This window comes from Mixophyes fleayi, chromosome 3 (assembly GCF_038048845.1).
Source record: "Mixophyes fleayi isolate aMixFle1 chromosome 3, aMixFle1.hap1, whole genome shotgun sequence".
Classification (NCBI taxonomy): Eukaryota; Metazoa; Chordata; class Amphibia; order Anura; family Limnodynastidae; genus Mixophyes; species Mixophyes fleayi.
In genome coordinates, this window is record NC_134404.1 from 208,052,014 (window position 1) to 208,065,222 (window position 13,209).

The 13,209-nt window shown below is 39.1% G+C and overlaps 1 protein-coding gene across 11 annotated transcripts in view; it reads right to left on the reverse strand.

Annotated features, from left to right (window-relative positions):
* The window catches only part of PTPRK (protein tyrosine phosphatase receptor type K), a 354,281-nt gene that overhangs the window by 65,198 nt on the left and 275,874 nt on the right, over positions 1–13,209 (reverse strand). For 6 of the 11 annotated variants that reach the window (XM_075203044.1, XM_075203046.1, XM_075203047.1 and 3 more), the window contains exon 14: positions 7,057–7,195. In XM_075203044.1, the coding sequence (XP_075059145.1) occupies positions 7,057–7,195 (139 nt within the window). Of the gene's footprint in view, positions 1–4,156; positions 4,199–7,056; positions 7,196–13,209 lie in introns of all 11 variants that reach the window. The other 5 variants (XM_075203050.1, XM_075203040.1, XM_075203042.1 and 2 more) reach the window with 1 other exon arrangement.

Here is a 13,209-nt window from a genome sequence, read left to right on the forward strand (position 1 = left end):
AAGCACTGCCACCTACTTGGTAGGTGGATGGGATTTGAAAGGCCACCAATACATGCCTTACTGGACACCCGGGCTACTGTGGCTGCCCCATCATTGCTCAGACAAGCTTTGTTGCTTTGGAATGGGATGTGAGACAAGTTGAATGGTACTGGGATAGACGCTGACACTCTGCTTTGGGCTAATGGTGTTTTGTCTAAGCTTTCTAAAATACGGCAGCTTCCCCGCTGGCGAGATGCGGGAGTTACTTCCCTTGGACAGATTTATTCTAATGGTACCCTTAAAATGTTTTGCACAACTACATCTGGACTTTCTTCTTCCCAACTATCTACTCTATCTCCAGTTGCGCCATGCGTTGATGTCACGGTTTGGCTGAACACTTCCCACAGTGTGCCCGTACCCTCTCCGTTTGCTTCTCGAACAGGTGGGCTCGACTAAAACTATTTCTATACTTTATGCCAATGTACGGTCCCTTCTTACTACCGACTAATTTTGGTGGACTGCGACTGAGCTGGGTGACGGACTTGAGTCCTCTGGATGATGAAGACTAGAGCTTTATGCTGGATAGTGCTAAGGAGGCCACGTCTTACACTAGATTTAGGCAAGTCCAACTGTACATCCATCATAGGGTTTATTATTCCCCACACAGACAGCTTCGGATGGATGCTAGGGCTGATTCGATTTGTTCTCAGATACACCTGCCACGTTTTAGCAACTGTTCTGGAGCTGCCCGGTGGTGGGAGATTTCTGGTCGAGAAGTGGAGGGGATATGTAATAGGGGTATTGAGATTCCTCTTCTGTTTCATAGGACATGTTTGTTTGGTATGGGGGAGGACATGTTGTTGGGTAGGAATGCAACAAGCTATATTCTTAATATTCTTGCTTTGGCTAAGGTTATTATCGCTAGAGTGAGGACGACTTGCAACGGTCCTAATTTCAATGCCTGGGTGACTTTAGATAATACGTGGGACATGAGCGATTTAATTAACAATCCAGAAACACTTGGTCACGATGGGCTAAGTCAAGATATGCAATACGACCCCAGACTAGCGGCCCTTTCACAAACCCCCCTCCCCTTGTTCGAACACTAGCTCACTCATACTCCTTATCATTCCACTCTCACTGCTTATTTATTTTAGCCTTAAGCTGGGTACACACTACAGAAATTTCAACCAACTTTTTATGCCGAGCGATTTTACATGCGATCGATGGTCTGATCGCTCGGTCCATGGACTGCATACACACTAGCCTTGTTTAGGACGATAAAGGGAAGAGCGGATGTCCCTTTAGCGACTTTTTACAGCCATGTTGTCGTGAGCAATGACTGTAATTTCGTACTCACTGTTGTGGATCGGTCGGAAGTTTATACACACTACACAGCGGAAACGGGATTGGACCGAAAATATTAAACGGTACGACCAACCAAATGAGGCGATAATCGTCCATTTGGGCAGACTTTCGACCATTGTGTCACTGCACACACTGACCCGACTTTTGAACGAGCGGTCGTATGTCGGCTGTTTGAGCCGATTATTGGACGAAAACAGTGTAGTGTGTACCCAGCTTTAGTCTCACTGGCTGGGCAGAGGTTACTATAATTACTATTATCAATACTATGTTGGTATTCTAATGTCTATTGTTTACTGTACAATGCTGGGAGCGAAGAGACTGGAAACCTTTTTGTCAAATTGGCATATATTGTTGATGCTATGTTATTGACTCGGAAACATACGAGTGATATGCTATCTTGCACGAATTGTTGTGTAAATGCTATTTGTATTGGAACTACAATTTATTTCCTTTGTATGTAATGTTTTATTTTATGTATTGAGAAAAATGGATAAAAATACTTGATTTAAAAAAAACAATAAAATTAAAAATAAGCACTGCCTATTTATTTCTTTTGTAACCTGCCTGAAGACAGCCAATTAATACATGTCTGAATCACTGAGTTACGACTATTAAACACTGCACTTAGCTTATGTTCAATGTACACAAAATAACTTCATTTAAGACTAATGACCAATTATCTACCTAAATGATCTTATTCACTGACAAGCAGGTATTACAGTTTATTTCTACATGAGCTGCAAAATTCTTACCAACATCTTGATACCCAAGATATACGAGAGGCATACCACAAATGCTGTTTAAATGCACAACTGTCCAGGACATAAGAGGTGATGTTGCTATTTACAGGGTTTCTCTAAGGCTAGGTACACACTGGAGTGTTTTCGTCGAATAATCAGTTGTATTTTGGCTGATTTGACCGTTCAGTCAGAAGTCGGGTTAGTGTGTATAGTGACATGATGGTCAAAGTCGTTCCAAAGTGTCGATTGTCGGCTCATTTGGTTGGTGGTACTGTTTAATATTTTCCGACCAATCACGATCATGTAATGTGTATGCACTCATCTCCATAGTGTTCGCAGAGTCGTGCTCTTGTCAGCCGATGCTAGCAATGAATGTCCTGGTGATTAAATGTAGAGAGTGGTGTAGAAGGAATAATTAATTTGTTTGTTCTGAGACTGAAATTGTTGTTTCAGAGTCACAAAAGCTAACAAAATTCATTAGGACATGTGGATCGCTACAACAAGGCGGTTTTAATCAGTGTGACAAGAATGAATGAATGAATATTGTGCTATCATTCTCTGAAGACTGGAGGACTAGATGAAGAACACAGATCTGAAGGTAAATCGCGTCAGTCTGTATTCAAGAATTGCCAGACTGATCGGACCTTCAGTCGTAGGCAGGGCCGGTGCTAGGGTCCATGGCGCCCTAGGCATTTTGAAAAAACCGGCGGCCCCCCCCCCCCCGCAAAAACAGCGCCCTCCTCCCTCCTCACCCCGTCTTTCCTTACCTCACCACCGCCGCCTCTCTGCTCCGTCTCCTCCCCTCCACTCACTGACAGTGAGTGGAGGGGAGGAGACGGAGCAGAGAGGCGTCGGTGGTGAGCAATAGCCTCTTCCCCCCTCCCCCGTGCATCTGAATGCTGTGCGGCGGCCATGACAGGTATGGTCAGCGGTCGCGCCAGAGCCCGGCGCCCTAGGCAAGTGCCTAACCTTGCCTAATGGGAGCGCCGGGCCTGGTCGTAGGTACAATCGTTTGAGATAACATGTCGGCTGGAAAATTCTTCAGTGTGTACATAGCCTAAATGAAGGCAGCCGTTCTTATGATGTTCTAACATTGCATGAAAAATTAAAAAGGTAGCAGTATAGGGTGCAAAGGATGGAGCGCTGACCATTTCCAATCAATTTACAAAATCAGTATACATTCTATATAAAGGCCAACATTTATTTTTGATAGTATATAGGTGCATTATTTTCTAATCGCTATCCATGGGAGCCATTCTTCTTATTTAGGAAAGAGATACCCACCATGATCATTAATGACAAGTCACAGAATTATTATAACTGTAACCAAAAAGAAACGCTAACTATTTTATAACATATCATTACTCGAACTAACCATTTTATAAAATACCATTACTAGAACTAAAATATTGTTTGGTTATTGCCAGAATGTACCAACTTACTCCATAACATTGTCCTGTAGGGCATCCATAACAAAAAAAACACAAGTGGAATATAGGTTGCTATGAAAATATGAAAATAAATACATATATGAGCATATGTATATTATTTGTTTCCATCCACTGGGAGGAAAAGAAACACGTGACATGTATATCATACCATTCTGAGTGTCAAGCCAGACAACAGCTTTCATAATAATGATTACAATTAATCAGAATGCTGCTGAATAAATGAGATATGACTGGACTGGTGACGAGAAGTTGCTCAGCTACATAACTACATCCAATTGGTTGACCTCTTAACTAAATGCAGGTAGTCTACAGATCATGTAGACTTGATCTCTAAAGTGTACCTGACGCCTATAGACAGTGGAGACAGCCATAATGCAGGCAGAACCAACAAATCGGCCTATTCATTTATTAAGACCTAGTGACATCACCGAGGCATAAGCACAGAGTACACTTTAATGCACTCCTACGGTTTCTGCATAAAGCTTTTTGTAAGCACATGGTTTCTTGTCAACCACAATAATAGACAACAAAACGCACTAACCAAAATAAATAATAAGTGAAAAATAAATACATGAAAGCACATGGATAGCTGGCTTGCACACAACACTGGGAGCATACCTAATGCTTCTAATGCAGAAGTTTCTTCGCCATGTAATATATCTCCAGGGAGTAATTGTAAAAAGGCAATAATTAATCAGTCCAATCAGAAAAGAATTACAACATTAGCTGCAACATATATTCACAATTACATTAATGTCATCAAGCACAATTCAAATCTTTTTGGTTAAACATACACATTTATTAGAATTTTCCACATTAACTACATATAGCTCATATTAGGACAAGGTGATGCAGATATTAAAAACATGCCTAAAATTAAAAGACTTGCCAATAAATTTTAATTCAGTGCATGTTGCCAACAGTAGGTATGAGAGGAGTACTGAACAAACATTTATAAGTTAAATAACTGTTGTGCCACAAGGTGGTGCTGTTTAGTTTTTATTTTTCCTCCAGTAAAGAGAAGAAACCATGTAAAAATGCTACACTGCTAAAACTTCATTAAAGTTTAGAGTGGGGAAGCACAAATGAGAGCGATAAAAGGATCAGGTAAAGTGTAATTATGGGAAAGAGTACAGTACATGCAGTATAGCCAGCAAGGGAAAACAAAACAAAAAAATATTCAATGCTAGGAAGACAAAATAGACAGGAGACATTAATGATTTTTTTTTCCATTTTAAACATATTGATGGAAAAAAAAAGCTTAGGGAACTGTATAAACTCTGTGATTGGCAAGCATGTGCAAGGTATTATTGGCACACACACACCTCTCAGAGAACAGCAAGTACAGCAAATATTTGATATCAATATACATACAAGAATATGTGTTAAGCTGTATAATATGACATAACTGTACTAAATATGTCCATTACTCTCTCTTTCACCATTCTTCAGAATGTTGCCATGATGAGGGAAAGGATGCTGTTTTAACTCAGCAGGGAGAAAGTGATTTGAGTTTGCAAGCTTGCAGTGCGTGTATTGCTCATACCTACCAACACTCTACTCTTTCCCTACAGGAGATTCCGGAGGTAAGGGGAAGTGAGAGGACGAAAGGGGGGGGGCGAATCGCGTCATGAGGGCTCCCCTAAAGGTTTATTTCATAGGAAAATGGCCTGCTCTCCCAGAAGTCCGGGAGACCTATCCAAAATTTGGGAGTCTCCCGGACGTGCCGGGAGAATGGACAAGTATGGAACTGCTGGTTTCATAAACAGGGGCCGGGTGAGTGATGTCACAGTAGCTCAAATACTGCAGCCTCAACATTCTGACCTGCATCAGATCTTATTAGAAGCACAATCCTTAGAATGTGGGCAAGGCTTCTTCTGTCTATAACAGAACAGGGCAGTAATATGTATTTTGCCTTCATGGTTCATGTTTGAATATTTCAGTTTCAGGATTACGGTTCCTTTAAAGAAGGCTGATTTCTATTTGTTCAACAAGATATGAGTTCTAAACAGTAACAACTGAATCTTAGGCCTTTTTATCGAAGAAAGATGGACATTTTACAAAATAGCACATGGGAACCATTTTAATGTTATTTTGGAAATCTTTAGGTAGCTATGCATAGATTTTGGCTAAACTAAGTCAGGGTGACTTTGAACTACTTACAATATTAGACCAAAAAAATCCAAGAGAGGAAAAAAATTGTCAGTGTAAATGTTGTTTACAAGTTAAAGGGAATGGTACTGGAATCGCCTTTTGCTTGGTGTCATATACTTCAATGCTATTTAAACACATATGATATGCAGAATTTAGAGAGCAGTAGTTACAACACACGAGCTTACATAGAAAAACATGTTTTATATATATAAAAATACATTGATTTAGCAATATATTATACCTTTTGCAAAATGACACAAGTAATCCTTCTCCATTGCTATGAAGCAGTGAAGTATACAAATACAAACATCGTTTGAAGTTATCCAGCAGTTCTAAGTGAGCATTAATACAGCAATGCAAATACTTTGGGGTTATTTGCACAATGTGGGTCTTCATTTGAAGTTTGAAAGTTCACTAAACAAACTAAAAAATACAGACAAATAGCTTGTTGTGCTCCTTCCTTCTCTAGTAAGCTAACATTGTAAGCTGGTGACACTACAAGTGTTACCCTCACCCCCAGGCATTGCCTTAAGTGAAACCAAACTGAAAAACAATAAAAGTTCTGTTTAGGAGTCATCCATTAAGGAATTTAACCGTTATTACTGTGCATTGACAGTACTAGGTTCTCAGCCTTCATGATAGTGTGGGCATGATACGCTAACTACAGACCAAAGAGATGTTCTAAATAGTTAAATGTCCTGGTCTGAGTAACTCTCTTAAAATAAAATAAAAAAAATATTAAAAAGTGTCTAATTCATCTATCCAAAATATTCTTCACTTAAAAAACATAAATAGTGACAACTTAAACATGTGCTTATTTTAATATGAAGGGATTTCCAACTCCAGATAACTTGCCTTTATTTTCATTGCTATTATATACAACCTAGATTCGCTCAGCTCTGTGAATTGCATATACTTCTATACAGAGCTATCTGTGTTAGAAAGGGCACGGGCCGATACAAAGCTTTTGGTGAAAAGCATAGAAGAAAATATAGAGCAATGTATTTAATATAAATTGCATGAGGGCAAGTACACACTGATAAATGAGTCACCTCAAGGTGAAACTTGCTTTAAATGGACAGTACACTATAAGGCATTGTAACTGGAGTCTGCCAACATGTTTAACAGTACATAAAATAGAAATGGTTCATGCAGGTGAATAAAATGTTACAGCTATTCCAATCTTGATGCTGCAACACAGCTCTAATGGCTTTTTATACTAAAGAACTTGGTTAGACCACTAAGGACAACATTGAACGTAAAGCTGTGACAAAGCGATTAATACTAACATACATTTACTGTAATTTATGGCAGCAAGATGACATTCAATCAACATAACTAGCAGTTAATTTTGGAGCACTTACCTTTTTTTGACTATTAAGATGACAACTAGTAGGAGAAGGATGAATACCAGTATCCCAGCGCTAATGCCAGCTATTTTCACCACACGATCAGTCTGTTTGGCTGGATCTGGAATCACCTCTGGTTCCTCTGTTGCTGCGGCTAAAAAGAGAAGCAAAATATACTGCTTGAAAGTTTGTAGTTGCAGCCCAAAATATCCCAGTAAACAAGGTTCTGTAATGTGTCAAAGGGAACACATGTTTAATAAAGAAAAGACTATTTATATATTTTCATATTATGTTTTGGCTTAAAAAAAACAAACAAACAACAATTGGTACAAAATATCCTCTATAGATTTTTTTTTTTGTATAATTGTATATTTAAAAGGGAAGTCAATACATTAGAATTAATACATCACCATTACATAGTAAAACATTTTTAAAGTGGGACATGGCCACACTTCCTCCAAAACGAGGTGCAGCTATGCCTCGTCATGAACCTCCTAAGTGCTATCCCCCACAACTCCACCAAGAACACCCTTCAACTGTTGAACTGCTGCTCACAAGGAGGTATGCTGATAATTTAAAAAATGATTGCTGGCAAAATAATCATATACTATATCATCATGTAACAAGCTATTATCATTATCATCCTTCCAAAAGTATGTGGATTACACTTACTAATTAACACGAATGAACTACAGACTAAATGGTTATATCTTGTGCTATTTACAATAAAAACACATGTGGATATTTTTACTTCCTGGGCTAGAAAACAGTCCAGGAATTGAGAGTATGTGTTACATCACAGATTCCCAAGGTTCATGTGCTTGCACAATATTTACAAACCAGCTATGGCATTGCAATGCAGCTGTTTAAACATATACTTGTTCTACAGTCTACTTTAACAACTGTTTGAATGTGTGAAAAGACTACAGTGTTAATTTATGTCCTTGAGAAAACGGCTAAGCAAAACGAAAATCTGCAGTGCTCCCTTCTTTGTGATTAGCACATTTCAAACATCAAATTTATACAATATGGTCAAATTAGTGTTTTTGTCTAAAGATAAATTAGACCATCTTAAAATTGTAAGACATTCTATATGCCGCTATTCACAATCGTGAGAATTTAAGATTAAAATTCACAATAGTAGTATGTACTCCATGACATGACCCTAAGATGACTGTAAATGCCACTTTTAGCCCAGTGTCATAAAATGTAAATACCAAGGCTGAGTACACACGACAGAAGATTTCACCCGATGTGACATCTTTGACGATTTACCACCGACAGGGGAAAAAAAAAAACCCGTCCTGATCAGCATGCAGATTCAAGTGTACACATGATACACGTTTCACCTTCAGATCTGTGCTCTTCATGTGTCATAACCTTCGAGTGAAAAATTTTTGATTCTGCACACTCCATAGAGATCTATAGAGACTGCCGGTCGTGAGTGCATTCACACTGCAGAATTGTAACAAAATTGTTCAATCGTCAAACGACATTTTTAGTCCGGTTTAAAAATCAAATGAAACGATACAATGTGCTTTAGAACGATAATTATTCATCGTTGTAGCGTACACACTAATGTGGTTTCAGGCCAAACGGTGGTGTATCGTTTGATAAGCGTCTGAAAATTGTAGTGTGTATCCAGCATTAGGTAGCCAGATGGTTTATATACTACAGTAATAGCTTACTAGCAGCACATGATTAATAATGTTGCCTATACATCTGCCAGCGATGATGAGCAGGCTGCTTGTCTCAGGATACAATGCCAGACCATATTTTTATGCTAAATGGAGACCTTGCATAATGGTCTGAAGAAACTTTTGTTGGTTTTAGTTGACAGTGGACCCAATAGTTTAATTCCCACTACCAAGCAAAGGACAGAAAGGATCCAGCTTTAAAGGCCTCCTACATACATCGTCATAGCCTCTTACTTTAAATAACATGAAAAAACATTATGGCTGCCATCCACCCCCAGTTTTGTTATGTTGAAGTCTCCGAAGCCCACAGGAAAGCATTGTACAGCTTGTGGGTGAACTACTGTTGTGATCAGTGGTGATGCGGTCCTCTGTAGTAAGCCCCAGTAAGTCAGATTTAGCTCTTCCCTTCCTCTAGCGGCCTAGAGGAACCCTGGGGAAAGCCAATACTATGTATGTTTAGCTATTTGAATGCCCTAAGCGCTGCAGTTCAGCCTTCGCTTTGTGTATAGAGTTGCTAAACATTAATACATAAAGTACTTAAAATATTTGTAGATTTAAGTATTTGAACCACATGTTCTGATGACACTTCTATCAACTTGTCCAGACTTGAAGAGGAGAATTATCGGAGAAGTGACAAAATGTTTTGACAAGGGTGCTTGGATTCTGCTCCTGAGCAATCAGTGAACATTATGGAGTGAATACAAAGCTTGTTTATTAAATCTATGAATACCAATGTGTCTAAAGTAAAACTGTGTTGACTAGAATTATGGAAGATCCAAAAATAAATTGGGTTTCTATCCTGGGTACATAGGACGACTGGATGGGGTGATAGAGGAACCAGAGACTCATGTGTTGGATGCAAAATTAAAGTTAGACAACGCAGAACAGGGATGCATGAGTTTCTAGTCCTCTCAGAGCTGCTGGAGAAAGACTATGTTGCACAAGATGACCAAGAAAAATCTAACAATTCATGTACATAAGAAGGTAATGAGCCAGAAATGACAGTCAGCAGAAAAGATGGTTTTTACTACTCAATATTTCGCCACAATGTATTGTTTATCCAAAAAAGAGATTAAGAGCTGAGATACCCTTTCCTATGGTGGATGCTTCAATTGTGGCAATTGCTAAGAGGACCATGTTAGCTGTGAATGATGGTATCACGCTGAAATATTACATGGAAAGAAGGCAAGGAGGCCTTAATGAAATAGACTTATGTGGAAGGTGCAGATCCGCAACCAGTGATTGCTAGGATTTACCTGGTCTACAAAGTCGAGGCTTGGAGACTTAAAAGCAGCTCTGCATAAGGGCATTATAAGACGACAATTAAATCTCAACAAAAATTGCAAATGGCAAATGACACAGAAGCACCAATGGATTCCTGTTGATTAGCGGCAAGGTCCTTGGGGCGCACGCTAACATTAGCTATGTAAGAGGATAGCAGGCCAAACCCAAATTTAAACATAACCAATATGAATTGGCAGATGTCTCGCCTACATCCAGCTTGAAAGATGCAGTGACTGGGAATATGTATTCATCCTTATATTCCAGGACAGACCACCTTAAAAAAATTAACCTTATCAAACCGTTTTCCCAGAAAAATGCAACTGTGAAAACATAGCTACAGGTTATCAGAAAGTTGATATACACATTATACATGTGCAACAATTCAGCTACAACCAATCAAGTTCCACTCAGGGGGCCAGAAAAAAAATAGTTTGCAACTGATAAAATGTAGACAGGGGAGAGTACGGAAACTGAAGTGGTAGTAACAACCAGCCAATATCAAAGGGCATTTCTCTACACAATCCCCATTACATTTCGATTGCTACAGATTTTGGCTATAGGGGCTCACCACCAGACTTATCTGGTACAAGACATATAGCCACCAGCAGCTCAGTCTTTGTCTTCCCAATTCAGCGATATGAAAGCAATATTGTAAGCACTACATGTATTCCAGAACATTATGGAAAATATGCCATTAAGATCTAGAAAACATGACTACAGTCTACTATAAACACACAGTTTTTCTTTACTGAAAAAAATCCTATGTGCAGAGGAACATTTGAGAGGTTTGAAGGCAGTTTATCTTTCAATATAACAGTGGACTTTCTAAAGCTAGGTACACACTACAGAAATTTCAACCAACTTTTTATGCCGAGCGATTTTACACGCGATCGATGGTCCGATCGCTCGGTCCATGGACAGCATACACACTAGCCTTGTTTAGGACGATAAAGGGAAGAGCGGACGTCCCTTTAGCGACTTTTTACAGCCATGCTGTCGTGAGTAATGATTGTAATTTCGTACTCACTGTTGTGGATCGGTCGGAAGTTTATACACACTACACAGCGGAAACGAGATTGGAACAAAAATATTAAACGGTACGACCAACCAAATGAGGCGACAATCGTCCATTTGGGCAGACTTTCAATCATCGTGTCACTACACACACTGACCCGACTTTTGAACAAGCCGTATGTCGGCTGATTGAGCCGATTATTGGACGAAAACCGTGTAGTGTGTACCCAGCTTTAGGCTTGGACACACATGGATGGACAGTTTGGATGCTCTCCAACAAATTTCAGAGACATTGATGTTTTATGTATGACCAAAAACCCTAGATTGTTACTGGGTATACTGAAAAAGCCAGTTGATGAATGACTGCAGTCTGTATGTGTCTGCATTGGTTGAGTGAATAATTTAGTCTCCATTTGACCCGAATGTTCAACCTGACGACTGTGGAACAACCAGACCAGTTAGCTCATTTCAAGGCTGCTTATAATCCAGTGATTTTATACTATATATATTCAACATTGAGAATGTGCCTTTGATCCAACGTTTTTACAGCTTATCAGGAAGAAATGTAGGAACCCACATGACTGATAACTGATGAGACTCTAACCAACAATAAACATAAATTTCCTCAAAAGGCCAAATTCTGGGGACAAAGTATAGTGAAACATTTTCAATTTCTTGAAGATTTTAGATCTATTTTTTCTGTTTCCCTCGATTTTCAAAATATTCCCAAAGGTGAAAACAGTCATAGTGATAACACCACAGTGAGAGAGAAAATCGTTCTTTCCTCAGCTATTCTCGAGGTTGGTCTGTCCTCCATTCTAACTATCGAGGCAGTGTCAGCTGTTTGTCTCAAGGGCCAGTCTATTACTCCAATGAAATGACAAAATTTGATTGCATGCAAAATGAGAGGAGATTAATGAAGGTGAGAGAGAGCTGTTATTTTTACTCTAATGGCATCCAGAAAATAAACAACTTAACAGCTCTATTAGAAGTTGTGAATACTTTGTAAAAAAAACCTGCTGTATTGCACATGGGGTCATTACGACAAGTCACAGGAGTCCAAAGTCAGTTGTGCAATTTATGCAAGCTGGGTGTTTGACCAAAGCTTATGTTTCAATACTCAAATAGTTAAAATTTCTGCATTCAACATTATATTCGGACTCAAGGATCAGATAAAAGGTGTTAACTTGGTATCTGATTCGTCTGCTTACAAGATTTCTCCCGTGCTGCTCCCTACTTAGGAGATTCCCTACCACGCTCAATCAGACTTTCCCACAGCCTTCATCTTTAGATGCTCTTTGGAAACCCATCTCTCTCTTTAGAGCTGACCTTCTCCGCGATAACACTATTCACACTAATGAACCCTCACAACTGTCTCCACTCTGAGCCACATTTGCTCCTCTTGCTTCAGCTGTGCCCTCTTCCACTTAGAATGTAAGCTCTCTGATGAGCAGGGTCCTTCATACCTTTTGTTTTCATGTCTGTATTTATTTTGTCTACCTTGTATGTCCCTGTTTTATGTATGTACTGTTTTCCCTACTGTACGGTGCTGCAGAGCACTGTGGAGCCTTACAAATCTATGATAATAATAATAAAAATGTATTGCACAAACAAAATAAAAACCTAACCAATTATAAACAATAACATCAGAACTGAAAACAAACAAACAAAAAAGGCCCCTTAAACATTTCTCTCTGGCCTCAGATGTACCCTTCCTTGGCCCATGATTTACATAATAAAAATACAGCTTTGCCCAGCTAATGACAAAGCAGGCAGATAACGTTAGAGAGCCCTACACAGAAATCTAACTTAGTCCAGTACACAAACACACTGTGCATCTATTGCAATTTGTTGTGCTAGTACAGTGATTCAGAACAAACAGAGTGAATTATACAACATAGGCTTTGCTTCAAAGAGCCAAGAATCTATCAACGCTGCTGTCTTAATATGTAATACTCAGTCAGTATAACTTGCTCTGGCCTAGTAATTCAATCTTGCAGTTTTCTTGTTTGAACAATGGAATCACATTTTGTGCTCCGGCTATTGAAATGTACAATACTGGGTGTGTGAATATTGAAGTGAATATCCAGGTTTACATCTCCTATACTCTTTTTTTAATCCTTTACATGTGTAACTCTCAAAACAGAAATAATGCAATTAAAGAATAGCTCAA